This window comes from Schistocerca nitens, chromosome 5, assembly GCF_023898315.1.
Source record: "Schistocerca nitens isolate TAMUIC-IGC-003100 chromosome 5, iqSchNite1.1, whole genome shotgun sequence".
In the NCBI taxonomy this organism is placed as follows: domain Eukaryota; kingdom Metazoa; phylum Arthropoda; class Insecta; order Orthoptera; family Acrididae; genus Schistocerca; species Schistocerca nitens.
The window spans coordinates 758,060,399-758,081,122 of record NC_064618.1 but is presented as its reverse complement, the minus strand read 5'-3'; the positions used below and the strand labels follow the sequence as shown (position 1 = coordinate 758,081,122).

Sequence of the window (20,724 nt, the reverse complement as noted above, 5' to 3'; positions counted from 1 at the left end):
TTCTTCCATGGTCTGAATGTGTAAATGTCAAGCGGCTGGATTATGCCAGTTGTTGAAGCAGGAATCATCATAATTTTTACATCATTATTACCTTTGTTTATGTTATTAAATTTATTTTTTGTTTGTCCTGTCCAGGAATCCAAACACACAACATATCATTCACCAACAGTAGGTAAGTAAAAATCCGCAAACTGTTTAATAGCACGATCTGATGTTAGCTTACCAGATGTCAAAGCAAATGCAACAATATTATCAGCTTTGCACATAGTTCGTTGAGCAATGAGTGCAAACTGGCCACCTGTTTCCTACAGGACTATGAGCAAAGGGGGTTGTAAAACACCACTTGCAGATAGTATTGGCTACATCATGTAGTTATGTGTTAACAAATTCAATGATTGAGTGAGACATTCAATTCTTAGTATATCTTTAAAGGACAGAGTACGACCTGCATGTGTCTACAAATTAAATCCAGGTTGTTCTGAATTGTAAACATTGTCCTCTCCTAATGATGTAATATTCAATTTTACATTTGCATTAGCTTGTTCTACTAATTGTTCTTTATTGGTTAATTGCTTTTGAGTAACAAATTTATTAATCTTTCTGGAAATAATTCTATGCCTTACCTTAAGTTAGTGAACCCATTTCATAGGTGCTGTGAATAGGTGGCACGAGTCACTTCATCTCTCGCCCTTGTTTCAGGTCCAAGTTATGAACAGGTAGTGATTTACTGCATGCCTTCTGGAATTCTTCCAACACATACTTTGAAATCTGTAATAATTTGCTGCTTCGTGTCTCACCTTCAATGACTTGTGATTCCCATCCATATAGTGATTTTATATCCTAAACCTTTCTGAAATTATGTTGCACTGTTTTTAAACTCTTATTCCTTTTCTTTCCGTGCCAAAACTTAACTGCCCTTCTTTTTATATTCGAGATCTATCACCAATTTACTCTTCTTACTGTCTTCTACAACATCCTCATAACTCTTCAAACGCCTCTTCCATTGTGACAGCCTCAGGAAACACACTTTTGCCATCATAGGTCCAAGCACTGAACCGTCTACAAATACATCAGTGTTGATGGACTCTTGAATCAAATTTGCTAAATGTAATGCGAACAGTATTTCTTCGTTGGTAATGAAAGAGACCGTATCATATTGTGGATGATCAAAGTTTTTGCGTAATAGGTGTAATACATTCTTTGGATTCATCATTCTGTATTCAGAATAAACATGTATACACTAGATCTGTTACACTCTGTATACTCTATTTGATTTCAATCTGATGTTTGGTCTGCAAATTCCAGCCATCTGTTTATGGGAGCTGTGATTACCAAAAGACAATATGTGCCCCTGTGTGCACACTGTTGAATGCATGCTTACATTAGTGCATACCTATCCTATAGTCCAGCCATCCAACACTTCCTCACCATTCTGTTTCTGCTAAGCATTTCAATTTCCATTCACCCCTGCTGCATGATATGTATTGGTGTAAACATGAGGGGGCCATGCAAGCATGTGCAGAGATCTTTGGTACGTAGAGGGCATCATGCTCTTATCACCGCCCTCCCCCCTGGAGTACATGGTCACAGTATGTGTCTCAATATGCATGCATCCGATGTAGGTCCATATTAATGCTTCCTACATTCTCATAGTTACCACAGCCTTTATAATACTTTCTTGTGTAGATTGGTCTTTCCTGTAATGGCCTCTTCTGGTGCTCTATCACAAATACATGTAATAAGGAAATAAGGATGTACAATGTATGATGATTCCTGCTGGAACATTTTCAGACCCTGGAAGAGTTTTCTAAAACAGTTCTCTGATGTAATCCTACTATATAGCTATGGTGTAAATTTGTATCGGAGGAATAATATCCTGAAAATTCAATCTTTGATTCATAATCAGTTTTCATCCCCTTGATTTGTGAACATGTATAGGTATGTGTGGTTCAAGAGTGGATACATCACAGAAAAACCTGACAAATGTGAACCTCCCGTTAATTATTGCTTTAAAAATTGTGCTGCATGCTGTAAATTGTGCAATAATCAGATGTGCATTGTGTGTGTGTGTGTGTGTGTGTGTGTGTGTGTGTGTGTGTGTGTGTGTGTGTGTGTGTGTGCGCGCGCGCGCAGCACTTCTTTGCAATGGATAATACACTTCAACTACAAGTGCCCCATACCATTACAGAGCCTCCACCAGCTTGAACAGTCCCTTGCTGACATGCAGGGTCCATGGATTCATGAGGTTGTCTCCATACCCGTACACGTCCATCCACTCGATACAATTTGAAATGAGACTTGTATCACCAGGCAACATGTTTCCAATCATCAACAGTACAATGTCAGTGTTGACTGACCCAGACGAGGTGTGCAGTGATCAAGGGTACATGAGTGCATTGCACTGCCAATCAAAGATAATGCAACACAACCTAAGCATACCCTGCTCTTTTTGTTGATGACTTTGTGATCTATTGCAGTTCTCCACAGACTTGTGTCAATGAGCAGTGTCTTCATTTATGCCTATATTGTCTTTATTCATGGAGCATTGACAGTCGCATTCACATTTCCACTGATGAAACCATTTGTATGAATTTCTGGCGGTGCAATGGGTTTCTTCCAGTGTCTTTACATCTTGGGCCCATTGCTCTTTTATTTCCTAAAACTACAAAATTCCTGGGGCTCATACTTGATAGAAAATTTTCTTGGTCATCCTACATGTCGTACCTGGCTTCCCACTGTACCCAGTCCCTCAGTGTCTTACCTGTCCTAAATGGGACTTCCTGCAGAGCAGATCAGGCCACCCTCCTCCATTTGTACCAATCTCTTGACAGCTTGAAAGTAGACTATACGTGTTTTGTTTGCTCATCTGCACATCCATCCATCTTAAGCCATCTTAATCCATCACTGTGGAATCCATTTGGACACCAGTCCCTTTTACACTACCCAGTTTAGTGTCTTTGCAGAAGCTGCTGAACTATTGCCATCATATCAGCTTGATGGTCTCCTCATAGATATGAATGCTGTTTATCATGCCTAGCCACCCATTCTATGCATCCTTTTCTGTTGACTCCCTTGACTGCCAGTACGGGGTACATTCTTTCTCTGTTACCTCACAGAGTCCGATTTTGGCTGTTGCTCCAGCAGATTAGCTTCATGCTACCTGCCATGTTCCCGATGAGTGTGAACCCATCACACCTTAACTTCATGCAGCATCCAATGTTGTTCTTGAACTTCATTCACTTCTGCATTCCATCACTTGCTTCCTAAGGAAACTACTCCAGATTCAATCTATCACTAAGTTTCTCAGCCTTAACACACATCTTAGCAATAGCACTTTCGCGTAGACATATGGCTCCAACACGTACCACTACCAGAGTGCCACTTGCCAATTCTGATACACTTTGAATACTTTTTTGTCTACGTAAAAATATGATACATGTATTTTTTTAATACGTGTCCATATGGTCTTTGAAGTGGTGAAAATGCTCCCAAAGATAACACAGTTGTTATCTGTCTGAGCACATATGAGGGTTGGAACTTTAATAGTGGCAACTATTTATTTGCAGATCATACGAAATAGATACATTCCAAAGTTTTACTGACCTTCAAAGTAGTTACCAGCATTGTGTATAACCCATTGCCAGTAAAGTTGGAAGTTGTAGGATACTCTTTGCAGTGCCAGTTGCATTGACAGTTCGAGTGGCGCGGTCTACTGCCTGACGAATTTGTAGCAATTCTGAAGCGAATGCTGTTAAGTGTTTCCTTCAGTTTAGAAGTCAAGTTGAACTCACAAGGGCTTAAGTTAGAAGAGTGCAGTAGCTGGTACAGCACTTAGCAGCCCCATCAGTCAAACAAATCTGTAACAGCTTGCATCCGCACACTGTCCTGTAAAATGATATTCTAATCCTGCAGAAAGTGTCACCACTTCTTTCTCTAGGCTGTTCATTTTTCGAACACAACCTATGACAAGCTTTGAGACAGAAGTGCTGACACTTTCTGCAGACCCTAACCATCATTTTGCAAGACAATTCTCAAGCATGTACAGTGCAAGCTGTTACTGATTTGTTTGACTGATGGGGCTGCTAAGTGCTATACCACCTACTGCACTGTCCTGACTTAATCCCTTGTGAGTTCAACTCAATTTGTGAACTGAGGAAACACTTCACGGCATTCACTTCAGAACTGTTACAAATTTGTCGGGCAATAGAGAGCACTGCTCAACATGTCAACACAACTGGCACTGCTAAGAGTATCCTACAACTTCCACATCACTGGCAATGGGTTATGCACAATGCTGGTGACTACTCTGAAGGTCAGTAAAACTTTGAAACATGTATTTATTTTGTATGTGCTCTAAATAAATAGGTGCCACTATTAAAGTTCCAACCCTCGTATCATTGAAACAGTAAGAGATATAAACAAAAATGAGGAAACAATTTCCATGGTTGCTACTGTACTTTACAATTATACAATCATATCTCTAAACATTTTTATATATTTTGAAATCCTACCCTCACCTCAATTTTTGAAATGTTAGAAAGCCCTTGCGTAGTAAATCTAGTAATATGTTTAACAACAAACTCAACCTTATATGATAACGATGCAGTAGTCAGATATAAGTTGGAAGTGCGCATATACACTGCTATGTGTATACTTGTCTGCTTTATGACGATTGTCATACATGGTGATAGTGTTTGCAATTTCACAGTGCAATCATAAAAGATGGGCTCCTGAAGGATTTAACTGAAACAATAAGGTTTCACAGGAATAGCTAACACGGAGGTGGCAAGAGGCTATTCCTGTTTTGTTTTTTTCCATGTTCTTTGTTTTAGTTGTTTGTTTTGTTTCTTTGGTTTTGGATATTACTTTGACATCTACTTCATTATTTGACAGTAATGGCTACAGCAAAGAGGACAACTCTCAGGATGGAGCCCTGTGGCACCCCATTCTCCTGGATAAATGTGTTGGTAAAGGCTGAATCCAGATATACTTTGGACATTCTTAGGATACCAGTCCTCCAGCAGATGTCTTAGCCTTTCTCTAAAAGAAAAGAAAACTGCCACATTTAGGTATTTCTGTGGAAACCCCTTCACGACGGGTTGACAAAGTGATGGCATGGTCAACTGCAGAACAGCATGTTCAAAATCATGTAGTGTAGTGGTTAGGGAGCACAAGAATATTGCCTCCATACCAACCAGCCATGAACCGTATGTTCCATCAACCTGCAAACATAGCTGGTGAGAGAAATCGGGCAGTAGCTAGAAGGACAGTGTTTGTCATTACCGGGGCTCGGTATGGGTTGACAGTGGCTTCACCCCAGCATGTGGGAAATGTGCAATTGTACATATGAAGGAGGAAGTGCTTGTCTGCAAGACAAAGGTGCTGCAACTTCTGAACGTGAACATTATCCAGTGCTGGGGCAAAAAATCTGGATCAAGTGAGAGCATGATCTCATAGTAAAGACGGCATTGTAGCATTCATGAATCAGAGTGGAGAAGGGTATCACCTGAGCATCCTCCACTCACTTCCGAGGGAGGAACGTGGGGTGATAGTTGCTGGAGCTCCAAATCTCCATGAAATAGCGGCATAAGGTGTTGGGGATACCAATAGGGTCCACAATGACATCATATGCTATGGACAGGCTGGAAATTGGGAAATGGACCTTGGCCCCAGAGAGCCAGTGTAGGTTGCCTCTCACAGCGGGAGAGGGAGCAAAACCATTAAAAGAACTAGTAAATGAAATCCAGCTAGCTGTTTTGCTATCCAAAAGAATGCGACAACACTGCACATGCAACTGTTCGTAATGAACACAGTTCACCACCATAGGATAATGGTTAAAAATGTGGAGAGCATGGCTCTGAGTGTGAACCACATCATCCTTCAAAGGACTGGGACATGGCATGGTAAAGATGAAGTGCAAGGTATGGAATGTTCTGTGGTGATAAGGATAATGTTTGTAAGGTACTCTACCTGGTCATCACAACTGGGGAAATGTTGTTCATTGAAGAGTAACAGGGAGAAATAAAGCCCCCAGTCAGCCTTAGGAAGCTGCCAACTGGGTTTACAAGTAGGTGAGGTAGGAGTCATCAAACGGATAGTGCACAGGAAATGGTCACTCAAGTATGTGTCAGAGAGAATGGACCACTTGATACAATGGCAAGTAGGGCAGTGCAGAACATGAGGTCCAAATGGGAATAGGTATGCATGGGTTCTGAAAGGAATGTGGGTGCTCCAGTGTTAAGATAAATGAGGTCAAGTTGATTGAGAAGATCAGCCAAGAGGGCACATCTTTGACATGTTCTGGAAGAGCCCAAGGAGGATGATGTTCATTAAAGTCACTGAGCATCAAAAATGGGTGAGGTAGTTGACCAATAATGTGGAGGAAGTCGGACGATGTGATATCGAATGACAGAGGGATGTGTATGTTTCAAAGAGAAAAAAGTGAAGTGAGGAAGGATAATACAGACTAACAGCTTGCAGCCAAGTGTTCAGTGAGGTGTTTTAGCAATGAACATCATCCCTGATGAACAGCATGACTCCCCTATGAGATGGAACACTGTCTATGGAGGCAAGGTCAAAGCAGACTGGAAGGAAATGCTAGAGGTTGCAATTTTGTTTCTTGGAGGCAGAAAATAAGTGGACGCTGTGATTCCAAGAGCAGCCATAATTCCTCCTTGCTGGATCTAATGCTGTGAACATTCCACTGGAGTGGAGTCTTAACAGGGAAAGGGGAGGAGGGAACAAATGAAGGTTTGTCACCTCAGTAACTGCTGAGTGCCAGCCTTTAAAGAATCTGCCACAGGGCGCAGAGGCTGGAGGATCCTGCTCCACAAGATCTACAGAGGCATTGGCATTCTCTCTGGGCCAGTCTGTAGATTTGACGGCAGGAAAATGTAGGCAATGTGCACCAGCGAAATGGAGGTTGACTGGGTGAGGTTATCATGCGGCAACACCATCAGAGAGGATCTCTGAGTCAGCCTTTGCGGTTGACAGATGAAAACTCAAGACATGAGAAGTCTTTGCAGGAGTATTCCTTTTGTCTTTTCTGGCCTGCCATTTGTAAAGCAGGTGATTTCACCACCAGGGACGAAGATTTGTTTGCTTGTTGCACAGCTGCTGCTGCTGCTGCTGCTGCTGCTGGTGGTGGTGGTGGTGGTGGTGGAGGTGGTGGTGGAGGAGGAGGAGATGGGGATGCTACCTTGATACAGGGTAATTTTACAGCTGAATTTGAGGTCGCAAGTCTGCGTGGCCGTGTGGTGAGGTGTAGCAAGAATGGGTACTGTAGGTGCCAGATGGTAAAATGCAGGGCTTTTGACTAGCCAACCAGTTGCAAGCAACACGGTACGGTACTTTTTCCTTCATCTGGATCTCCTGGATGGTCCGATCATCAAGGTACACTGGGCAGTCTCGGGATGAAGCTGGACGGTCAACACTGCAATTGATGCAGGGGGGGGGGGGGGGGGGGGAGAGGAGGCAGGCAATCGCCCTTGTGAGCATCTCCACCACAAGTAACACATTTAGCCATGTTTTGAGAAGACATGCAACAATGGTTGTAACATTGACACTGGTAGCAACACATCAGGTTTGGCATATACGGTCAGACAGTGTGGCTTCATAGCCTGCTTTGAGCTTTGATGGACACACTAAGTGATCAAATGTGAGAAAACGAGTGTGTGTAGGCACTAAGGTTGCATCAAATTTTTTTATTACCCTACAGACTGTAGAGATGACCTAATCTGCGGGTAAGTTTGGATTTCTCCCTTGCTCAGACCATCAAGTAGCTGAGTGTAAATACCACACACAAAGAATTCAGCATTCAATGGGCCTCAACACAAACAGGAAAGCCATGGAGGAACGAAGCTATAAGCAGCTGTTGGGCTTTAAAATCATGATTGGTCTCCAGAAGCAAAGTTCCATTACATGAATAAGAGCAGGATCTCAGAAGGCCTGCAATTGCATCAACACCTTTCTGAATAACAAACAGATTAACAACAGCAAGGCCTGACCACCATCAGTACGTGATACCCAAAGGGCAGCAAGCTGGGAGATTCATTGAATCTTTAGTCTCATTCCATTTACGTTTAGTAGACTTAGACTGAGGTGGTGATTGGCTCTTTGCAAAAAGACCCCTCATGATTGCCAGTGTCTCCGATGGTCTGCTCCTTCCAACTCTTCAGTCCCCTATACAGAATCACCATTTGTTTTTTACTAGATGGATGATGTGTTGTTTTCTGATACAGCACAACAGCATGCAGCACACCTGTGGTAGCTTTTCAGCTGCCTACAAGAATATGGAGGTGTTATTAATGTAGCAAAGTGTCTATTGAGGAAAACTGAGTTTAAATTTCCTGGGATACTTTGTCTCCCTGGCAGGACTGTCACCACTGCCAGAGTGGGTCTAAGTAGTCCTACAGATGCCTTTTATACAACTTGGAAGGGACTTCATAGATTCTTAGGCATCTGCCACACTTGAATGCCATCCAAGAGCAACTGACAGCGTTCCTCGGCAGCAAGAGTACTGCAAGTAATTGTAATGTATCATGGACTACAGCTACTGAAGCAGCTTACCAGGAAAACAATAAACACCTAGAACAGGCAGTGCTGTTGAGACCCTGAAGATTGAATGCCCCTTGGCACTTACAGCAGATGAGAATCAAACAGCAGTGAGAACGACTCTGCAATTGAAAGTCGATGGCAAATAATACCCACTTGCCTTTCTCTCTAAGAATCAGAATCAGCAAAAAATGAGTGCAATTGACCCTGTGTTGCTTGCTATTTATTCCATAAATGAACATTTCTGCCCATCCACTGAAAGGAGAGATTTTGCAGTTTCTATTGATCGTGAGCCATTGGTGATCATTTCTCAGTATGACCTGATCTCAATTCACCCCATCAGTGCAGGCAGGTTGAGTACATTACAAAGCTCTAAGCAATGTGCAGCACATAGCAGGGAAAGACAACCTGGTTGCAGACTGCCTGTGTCTGAACTGTGCCAGTTTAAACTCTATTCATTGGACAAAGATAGCATTAAAACATAAGGATGCCTTTTTCTTGCTGTCACATAGAGGAACAGCCAACTGTGCTGCAGCTCTGGTGTTGCCAGCTAACTATGTGCTAGATGCTACTTGGTGTGACACAGAATGAGGAAAGCAGTGACCCTACGTACTGGAACAATACTGTTGGGAAGTTTTTGACACACCACGTAACTTGGCACATTCAGAAGTCCAAGCGACAGCCAACTTAGTGTCCACTAGAGTTGTGTGGATGAGAGCGCAGAAAGACTGTCATGCACGCCTGACATACCAGACAATAAGATCAGCAGGCATGCTTTCACACCTGTTGTTCACTTTCTGATGTCAGCCATGTTTCCACATTTATGTTTGGACATCACAGACCCACTACCATACTCTACTAGACTTTGTTATTTGGTAATGATCATTGACTGTTTTACCAGATGGCCAGAGCTCATTGTGATGCAACATACATGCAAAGAGGATAACTAACATGGTGGCCAATGTGAAAGTTTTAAATGTTCTCCACAAAAAAAAAGAGTAATTTTGCCATTAAAAAGAATTCGTGTGTAAATTGGAGAGACGAAATCACGAAGTTAAACGAACGTGTGTCCAGCTTACAATTTATAATCAGTGCCCTGAAAGTGGATATCTTTAATTTTCAGCTTAGAAAAAGTGAGCCGAATACCTGACAAGTTCCACAAAGCGTGTCACCTACTAGCGAAAATTGGACTAAAGTCATTTACGAAAACAGCATGCAAGACCTGCAAAATCGCGTAAATGGTAAAAATACCAGTGACACAATCTTTATGCACAAAAACTCTTTTGAAGTGCTTTCAACTGTAGACTGTGATATCTCAATGAGCTGTGTCGAACCACATGGAAAGAAAAAGGACAACAGAAACTAAGACCGACAAGCAGACAGGGGAGCATATGGGAGTGGATTATTATTTACAGCTGATTATCTTGTGTTCTTTGTTCAGCCTACAATTCCTTAATAAAGTTATTATGTAATATTGAAACTGTGAACTAGATAATAGGTTTGAGTTTCATAAGTTAATTTCCTACTTTGAGCTATAATTGAGGTTTTGTTCACAGACTCATGTATGTCAAAAACAGTGCTAATGTCGAGAATAAAGACTTCTATTGAAGGGAAAAACTAAATGGAGCATAACATTTCAGTTATAATATTCACAAAATACAATATTTAAGTGCAGCACATGATTTTGTAACTGCTGAGTTTAGACTGTGATTGCAAAATTTCAATCATTGGCCTGAAACAAAAAAAAAAAAAAAGGTAGCTCTTTAAATGAAAAAGTGGAAATATTGGATTAAACATAGAAGTACCTACACCACGATAAGGGGAAAGCTGTTTTTGGAAAGATATTGCTAAAAAAAGTTTGCAGAAGGCACAAAATAAAGATGCTTTAACTTACCAGCGCTGGTATGTTGATAGACACAAAAACACACACACACAAATATTCAAGCTTTCACAACAAGAGGGAAGGAGAGAGAAAGACGAAAGGATGTGGGTTTTAAGGGAGAGGGTAAGGAGTCATTTCAATCCCGGGAGCGGAAAGACTTACCTTAGAGGTAAAAAAGTACAGGTATATACTCTAACATACACACATCCATCCGCACATATAGACACAGGCAGACATATCCACCGTTCCCAGTTTACAGACATGTCTGCCTGTGTGTGTGTGTGTGTGTGTGTGTGTGTGTGTGTTGTGTATCAACATACCAGCACTTTCTTGTTTGTTAAGTTAAAATCATCACACACACACACACACACACACACACACACACACACACACACACACACACACCACTTATTATGTAAATACACACAAATTTTGGGAGAGGGATGGGAATGTGGGAATGAGGATACTGCTGCCTACATTTTTTAAAAACAAAAACTAAATAAAACCTAGCATTTGAAAATTCTAGTAATCCAGAGCAAGAATAAAGTGCGGCGATGTCAGCACACACAAAATGCTAAATGAAAGCACAGTTCTGCTTGCTTTGTCACTATGTTGACATGTAGGCAGAATGCTGGCCTAAGGCAGGATTTTCTGGGGAAATTTTACTACAAATGCTTGCAAGTATGAATATCGTGAGCAGTTGTTACCCAAACATCTCACAGATAGCTGTTCAGGGACGCAAGAAGGAATTATTGCACTTACATGTCAATACAGATTTTTCTGAATGATATTTATGGTTGCTAACGAGCAATTTAGGATGAGCTGGGCAATTCACAACAACAATATGAGAAGCAGAAATAATTTTCATATACACTATGCATCCCTACTAAGGTTAGAAACAAAGTTTTACACTCTGGTGCAGAAGTCTGATAGGCTACAGTATACACCAGGCAGACAACTGAAAATCCTCAATATTATACGAAGTACAGTAAAAGGCTATTTCATTGCTCACAGTTTACCAGAAGTTCTGGACTCTAGAGAGTAATTTTCTCTAATTTTCATATTAAACAGGTTTTACCTTAGCCAGTATACGAACAACTGATGAATGTTCCATGTAAAACCAAAAATGCTCTGTTCAAAGTATTAGACCTGAACAGTAACATAAGAAGAAGCAGAAGCCTTTTTCAAAGCAAAGTTGTTTCTCATAACATCCATATTTGATGTAATTTAGAGGCAATTATCACTATGATTAGATTACCACTGATTATAATTTGTTGTTGTAGACACTATAGTAGTAGTCCACAGTGATTTCTCCCAGTTAATGAATAACTTTAGTTGTTCCACATCCTTCAAGGCTCTCCTTCATGATGGAATTTGCGGAATACGATATGTAAATTAATGAACAAATGAGACTTTGTCCAAAAAGTTTGTCTCCTTTTCTGTGAGTAGTGATCTGTCCTCATTATAAACCATCCTGAATTTTCATCACAGTTGTCTTTATTTAAGGCCAGTGCTTATGTTTTGTTAGCCATGTAAGATTGAAACCACTCAGTAACTATCCTTATTTCTGTGATTCCAGCCTCTTTATTAAAATATTACTATTAATTGGGCAAGTGTCCTTCACAGATGTAAGAACTTCCGTTATGCAAGTCTCAGTGAACCCACTGTATACATGCTTCCAACAAAATATACTGGTAATTTACTATAAATATAATATAAATACTTAAATGACATTTTACATTATTCTCTGTGCAATGAGATTAGAGTTACAAAGCTGATTATCTTCATAGCATTGAATTTATTTTTCTTGATGTCAAATAAGCTCACGCTAATGTAAATAAAAAGAACTACACACCAACACAAAGTAAATCAACAAATGTTGATTACAAGACAAATGGTTTTATATGGAAATTCGTTAACATACATTTTAAAAAAATGTGTGCCTGCAACTATTCTACAGCTTACTTAGGCACATAAACTTACATTGACATCATATCTCCGATATGCCACTATATCAACTAAGTAAGCATCACTGATTACAATCATTTGACCGATTGTAAAATAATAAAAGGAAGATCTGACAATTTCATTCACAACTTCTTCACGAGAACTGGCATCTGGCATAGTACTATAAAACATCAGTAGTTCAAACAGATCTTTTCTAAGAAGTGGCTTCTTAATAAGGAAATCAGATATATGTGCTAAGCCAAATTTCTGCCCCAGAGGATCTGTCTGCAACCTGGAAAAGAACACAGTTACAATACAATTGAATCCATTACAACTGAAGATGAAATGAACAATATAGGAAAAGACAGATGGTTACTTACTGTAAAGATGACATGTTAAGTTGCAGACAAATGCAATTAAAATATGCTTACACATAAAGTGTGTTTTGATTGTGCCTGTCTGCAACTTAACAGGTCATCTTTATGGTAAGTAGTAATCTATCTTTTCCTCTAATGTAAAAAAATTCTAACTTGGAGTTTCCATTATCTCGTGAAAAATGTAATATTGGTTGTAAAGTGGTCTCTTAAGATCTAAGCTCATGTTTAATGGTAAATTCCTTTCACACAGGGAGAGCACAATGAAGGGGGAGGGGGAAGGACGAGGAAAAGGTGCCTACAACAATGCTGCAAAATATATGACAGTAGTATTCTCAGTAAATTCAAACTTAAGAGAGAATGAAAAATGCCCATCATAGTCCAATCAACAAAGGAAAAATAGGAGAAATGATTATTTGCTACAAAAAACATTTTCCACAACGCAGGGAACTGAAAAAACACAAACTACGAAAAACAGTACTTTACTGGTATAAAACTGATGTTTATTGTTAAATGAAATGGGTTAATAATGAATATTTTGTACCACATCTAAGTGCATTAGAATTATGTTAAGGGATTCTGGAAGTGCAATGGGGTGAAGTGATGGGGAGTCGCTGGTGGATGGTAGAAGTGGGAATGAAAGTTGGCTGTCAGAATGTGGTCAAACACTACCATCTTCCACAGGTCTGCAAACAGGAAGGCTGCCCCATGAAACTATAATTGTTTCAAAGAATTATGCCAAGCCTATTGCAATGTGCCTAATAAATAATCAGCTACAACCCCCCCCCCCCCCTTACACACACACACACACACACACACACACACACACACACACACACACACACACACACACACACACACACCTGGGAAATGTTCATTTTTTGGCAAGAAGTGTAAACTCATCATAGATTACAGATATTAGTTACCAATAAATAGTAGTATAAGAAAAACTTGCTGCTGCTGATTTAACATTTTGTGATAAATGTGGAGACTTCATCTTTCTTTGAAGTTCTTCACAGATACTGCACACTGGGAGTCCACCAAATCTGTAGCCAAAGTTCCTATTGAAACAATGAACATATAATGTACATTTTACTTCAAGCTTAGAATGTTCCTCACAAAAATCTCATGAATTTTTTTTAAGATTCAGCCTTGCATTCAAGTAATTTACTTCTTCACTCCCACAATGAGAGGTTTTGACCGGAAACTTGAGAACTTGGTCCCAAATTTCAGTGGAGATTTCCCATGATGTACACATTTCTGCTTTACTATGTGTAAACTAATGAAAGCATTCCTACAGACCTGCAGATGCTCCTGATGTCTAATTACAAAATATGTATATACAGTGTCACATTCCACTTTTGGTTGTTTACTGTTTTGGTTAATGGGATACCATTCAATCAGTCTCTGTAGGTGTATAACCTGTTCATTTTTGTTTCATAATTGCAAAAGCACAAAATAACTCCAGTCTCTGTCTTCTTGCAATATACTGAAGTAGTGAAGATTGCCCCTAAAATGAACACGAAAGTCACCTAGGTGAAATTTTTGTCCGACTTCAATTAAGTAATCTGAACTTCAGCATTAACAATTATTTGGATACCTTTCATCAAAGTTAAATGGCTGAACAGATAATACTTAAGTAAAAGTAATAACTTACACCATAGCTGTAGGAAGATCAAATATGCCGTGTACCAAAAAGAATCATCCGATTTCACACATCTATATTTCTGAAACTAATAAACATATACAATGAATTTTGGTTTTTGGTGAATGGGAAACTCAAAAAGGTTTTTTTCATATCTTTTCATAGGTGTTCAATATGGTGCCCTTGAGATGCATTGCATATGTCAATGCAGTATTGAAATTGTTCCCACACTGCAGCGAGCATATCTTGAGTTACAACTTCCACAGCTGCTGTTATGTGATGTTACAGTTCATTCATTGTTGTTAGTAATGGAGGCACATAAACAGAGTCTTTTCTAAATTCCACCAGAAACAATCATATACAGTCAGATTTGCTGACCTTGGAGGCCAGTATTGGAATTTGCGCAACTGAGTAAGCATTAAGGAGAAAAAAGGACATTTTACTAGTAACTATATTTGCACATTCAAGAACAAGAAAATTTACAGTGAACACAACAGAATAATTAGCACACACAAAGAGTTTTAGACAATGCCAAAGAGGTCTATTTTACACAGTGCACTTTGCGCCGACACACACGAAATATATTGTTCACACAATTCCGACACCCCTCCTTGAACTTATATTTTGTGTGTTGCTTCCACAAGATAAACCAAATAGTCCCACAATCTTCTCAAACTTCTCCCTTTCCAAGGGTTTGGTCAGAAGGTCAGCTAACATGTCTTCTGTGCGCAGATAGTCCACGGCAATGTTCTGTGGCTCTATGTGGTCCCGAATGAAATGGTGCCGTATATCAATATGCTTTGTCCTAGCACTAGTAACATCATTTTTAGCTAGGTTTATGGCTCCCTTATTGTCACGGAAGATGGTTGTAGGTTCCTCAATTAAATTGGGTTCTATTTCACTTATTAATGTTCGTAGCCATAATGCTTCCTGTGTGGTGTAAGATAGTGCCATATACTCGGCCTCTACGGTGCTCAATGCAACAGTTTTTTTGCTTTTGACAGGACCATGATGTGAGGCCCCCCCATTAATTTAAAATAGCAGCCAGTGGTGGAGTATCTGTCTCCCAATTCACTCCCCCAGTCCGCATCGCTATATCCCTCTAGTTTTGGGTTACCATCTCTATGGTATTTTAACTCACAGTTTGAGGTTCCTCTTAGGTATCTGAATATCCTATTTACAGCTTTCCAGTGCTTTTCCTTTGGGTCTCTGCAATATCTGCTCACTGCATTGGTGGCAAAAGCAATGTCGGGTCGTGACGTTTGAGACAAATATAACAGACTCCCTACTGCTTCTAAATAAGGAACATTCTTGTCACATTCCACATCAGTCTCATTTACACTTAACTTCACTCCTACTTCCATTGGAGTACTTATGGGTTTGCAATCACTCATGCCAAATTTCTTTAATATTTTTTCCATGTATGATGATTGACTTATGCTCAATTCTTGTCTTTCTTCATCCTTAGTAATCTGCATACCTAAATAACGTTTGACTTCTCCCAAATCATGCACCATAAACTTGGTTTGCAGCTGTTTCTTGAAAATTCTCATTTGGCCTTCACTTTCAGTCAGGATAAAGAAATCGTCCACCCATATAGCCATTATTATTATTTCTTCTTTTCTCCCTTTATAGTAAATGTTGGGATCTGCCTTGGATTGCTTCATATTCATATTTATTAAAGTCATGTAGACATCGATTCCAGCAATGTCCACAAATACTTTTTCTCGAACGCCAAATCTTTTTACTTTCTGATCTGGTTTTTATGGCTTCCCTTGGTGGAATGACATATCTCCTCCTCCAATTTCCCATTTAAATATGCCGTTTTAACATCCATATGATGAATTATTAAATTTTGTTTTACTGCCAAGGCTAAAAGATATCTCAATGATGCATACTTGACTACAGGTGAAAAGGTTTCTTCGTAATCTACCCCTTGTTTTTGTGAATATCCTTTTACCACAAGTCTTGCTTTGTATTTTGGTGATGAGCTTCCAGGGTTCTTCAAATTGAATACCCATCTTGCCTGCAGTGGTTTCTTATCTCCTGGCATATCTACCCATTCAAAGGTTTCGTTCTGATATAAAGATTCTAATTCTCTCTTCATCGCTTCTTTCCATTCTTGAGAGTTTGGGCCACTCATTGCTTCTTCTGCTGTTCTTGGCTCATCATTAAAAGACTGTGCTGTATACATCTCAAAATCCAGATATTCCTTCGGTTTTGGTACACGAGAAGAACGCCTTAGATTGTTTTCTTCATTTTTTTCATCCTCTAACTCATTGTCATCATAAATTGTATCCATTTGTCCTTGGCTGTCGTCTTCCTCTTCTTCACTTTCTATTTCCTCACACAAGGTTTCACCTTCTGAACTAGGTGCAGTTGACTTAGTGGTTTTGCTCTCTTTTGAGTCCTTTCTATTTTCAAAGAATATTACATCTCTACTTGTGACAATCTTTTTAGTCAATGGATCCATTAATCGGTAGCCCTTTGAATTTTCACAATAGCCTACAAAAATATGCTTTTTAGCTTTCGGATCCAATTTTCCTCTTAGCTGTTTTGGAATATGTGCCATTGCATCACACCCAAAAACCCTTATATTGCTTAGATCAGGTTTCTTTCCTATCCATATCTTATAAGGGGTCCTATTCTTTAATGCTTTTGTAGGTGATCTATTGTTCAAATATACAGCTGTTAACACTCCCTCTGCCCAAAAATCTTTGGATAATTCAGTGTCAGCCATCATGCTCCTTGCTTTCTCAACAATGGTCCTATTAGCCCTCTCAGCAACCCCATTTTGAAATGGGCTCTACCTTATGGTAGTTTGTTGCCTGATTCCCTTTTCTGCCAGAAGTTTCTTCAATTTCTGGTTAATATATTCTCTCCCATTATCAGACCTGATGATTTTGATCTTTCCCGTCCACCATTCAACCATATTGCAATATTCCTCAAAGATATCTCTCACTTGGTCTTTATAACTAAGAAAATAAACATGAGTATATCGTGAGTAATCATCAATAAACGTAACAAAATAATTACTCCCACCTATGGATTCACACTCCATCGGGCCACATACATCTGTGTGGATTAACTGTAAGAATTCTCTGGATTTACTCTTACTAGTCTTTAAGTGTAGCCTTGCTTGTTTTCCCTTTATACATGTCTCACAAGGATCCTTGGACACACTAAAATTCTGTATTCCCTTTACCATATCCTTTATTATAGACATACTCGTTCTATTTAGATGTCCAAGCCCCCAGTGCCATAAAAAACCTTCTGCTGAATATACTGAATCACTAACATTTTTATGTTTACTGTCAACGGTATCCAACTTAAAAATACCCCTTTTGTTACTTGCTGTGGCTATAACTTCACCACTTTCACTGATTACTCTTGCACCCTGCATGTCAAAAGTGACTATTTCCTTTCTTGACAATTTCCCCTACAGACAGCAGGTTAGTTGCCACATTTTTCACATAATGAACATTGTGTGCTGTAACCATATCTGATTCACCATTTACACTTACATGTAGATCTAGTTTCCCAGCCAGGTGACACTGGAGCTTGTTGCCATCAACAGTAGATATTCCCATATGAGTCTTATCTTTGATGTCTTTAACAATATGCACAGATGCACCTGAGTCTAAAATCCATTCCATATCATGATTACTCATCCCACCAAAAGAATAAAAATATGAGAGTGCCTTACCTTTGTTATTGGTCCTTCTCTCTGGGCTATCAGTAACATACCTCTTTTGCTGAGTGTCTGATCTTGGGCTTACTTTTTCTTTGCGCTGAGACGCAATATGTCCAATCTTCTGACATTTATAGCACCTCACCGGTTTCTTCGTTTTGTTTTTTGAGTAGAGAGCAGACGCACCTTCCTTCTCCAATGTACAACAGCTTGGAGCACTCTTTACGTCCTGCAGGATTTTCACCTTAACACTGTCGCCTGTGATTGGTATACCCAAGCTTTCAAGTCCCATAATCATAGGTGCATACCTTTCGGGCAGTCCTGCCAACAGCAATGTTCCTATCCATTCGTCAGCGATCTCGAATCTGATGTTTCTCAGTCGGTTCGACGTGGTTATTATTTTGTTAACGTATTCGTCTACACTCTTACATTTGTCCAGATGAGTGGTAATTAACTCTCGTAATAATCCTACTTTTCTCGTAAGACCACCATCCTCGAATGCACTTCGTAAATTGTCCCAGACTTCTTTCGCTGTAGCAGCTTTTTCAACGTGAACATAATTCACCGAATCAATCAGTAATATCAATTTTGATTTTGCTTTCATATCTTTATTTGAATAATTCTGATCTGTGGATTTCATTGTCCCATCTACCACGTCCCATAGGTCGTCTAAACGTAAATACGCTTCTACTGCGAACTTCCAGGTTGCATAGTTTTCGCGACCTATAAGTCTTTCAATCTGTGGAATTTGTGCCACACTCATTCTTAACGGTAACTTGCTTTTTATTGCCGTAAAGAACACTGAAAAATAATGCAGAAAAAAAATTGCGATCGTCTTTTAAGGATAACTCGCAGTTCATGTAAACTGGAACTTTTCCAATACTTTCTCCCTACTATTTTATTGATATACTTATTCCAAATGCAGCCTGGGCCCATAACCTATTGAAACTTGCGCAGCTGAATAAGTATTAAGGAGAGAAAAAAGGACATTTTACTAATAACTATATTTGCACATTCAAGAACAAGAAAATTTACAGCGAACACAACAGAATAATTAGCGCACACAAAGAGTGTTAGACAATGCCAAAGAGGTCTATTTTACACAGTGCACTTTGCGCTGACACATGAAATATATTGTTCACACAATTCCAACAGCCAGTAATGTAAGCCCGCATCTCGTGGTCGTGCGGTAGCGTTCTCGCTTCCCACGCCCGGGTTCCCGGGTTTGATTCCCGGCGGGGTCAGGGATTTTCTCTGCCTCGTGATGGCTGGGTGTTGTGTGATGTCCTTAGGTTAGTTAGGTTTAAGTAGTTCTAAGTTCTGGGGGACTGATGACCATAGATGTTAAGTCCCATAGTGCTCAGAGCCATATGAGGCCATGAGTAATGTAAGGCTGAACAGTTTCCTAATATTGTCACGTAATCCTTCAATTTAAATTTCCTGCACTTTCCGACGCCAGTGTGGTCCGGCCCCTTACTGTTGGTAAAAGAAGTCATTTGAATCAGTTTCCAATTGTTGGAAAAAGTTCTTAAGCATATCGAGATACGTGCTCCCTGTAACAGTATTCTTGGCAAAGAAAAATGGACCATGCACCTTTTCCCATAAGCTGTATGAAACATAACATTTTGGAGAGTCCCTCATGTAGTACAACTTCATGTGGTTGTTCCATACCATATATTCTCACAATAAGATGGTTCACCTTTCCATTTAAATGGAGTACTGTCTCGACATTAAACACTAAGCGTTGAAAAAAACTGTCATCTCCCATCTTTCCAAGACTTAAATTACAGAACTCCACACAAAGGGCTTGCAGTATTCGAATTTTGTATGGTTTGATGTGTAAACCTGTTGCAACACCTGCCAGAGGGACATTGGGGGTACGCTGAGCTGTCAAGCTGCACGGCGAATGCATTTCTGTGGATTCTTGTGAAATTGTGGCAGAAGCATTCGACATCTGTGTCAGACTCTGGGATGACCCAGCAATTTGTCTTTACACAAATGACCTGTTTCTTGGAATTGTTCATGCCACTGTCTCATGCTCTGTGCCATAGGAGGATCCACACCATACCTAGTATGGAAGTCACACTGAACGTTATTACTGACCTGCACCATGCAAAACAGAGCACAAAATACTTCCTGTTGTCTCGACACTATTTTTACTAGAACTGAAGTGGGCTCACACTGCTGATACCTAGTGAGAACCATGTAAAACTCTAGAGTTAGCTCTTTCCAACAGTACGTTGTTCACACACATATCTCAAACAACATAGTAAATTTTTTTTAAAAATCAGATGATTCTTTTCGAAACACCTGGCACTTTTCTGAGGAACTATCTATCCTGCATAGCTTTTATATGCAGTATCCTTTACCCTTGATCACTTTACTTTATTCCTAGTTTAATTTTCTTCTTTGAGATGATGTTTGTTTCCTGCGATAACTTCTTTATCTATGATGGAAATATGTCTATGAACACAACAAGAAAAAGGTCAACAATATGCACAGCACAACAACCACCTATGATATACTATCAATGAAAACACTTAATGTCCATGTAAACAAAAGCAAGTATGCCAATCTTGACATCCAAAAAATAGCAGTGCTCTCTGTACCGGTATAGGTCAGTTGGCACTGA

General features: G+C 39.7%; 1 protein-coding gene across 1 annotated transcript in view; it reads right to left on the bottom strand.

Annotated features, from left to right (window-relative positions):
* LOC126259931 (uncharacterized) overlaps window positions 1–20,724 on the bottom strand; it is a 132,374-nt gene that overhangs the window by 40,261 nt on the left and 71,389 nt on the right. The window contains exon 5 of the mRNA XM_049957023.1: window positions 12,419–12,674. Coding sequence (XP_049812980.1) covers window positions 12,419–12,674 — 256 coding nt within the window. The remainder of the gene's footprint in view (window positions 1–12,418; window positions 12,675–20,724) is intronic.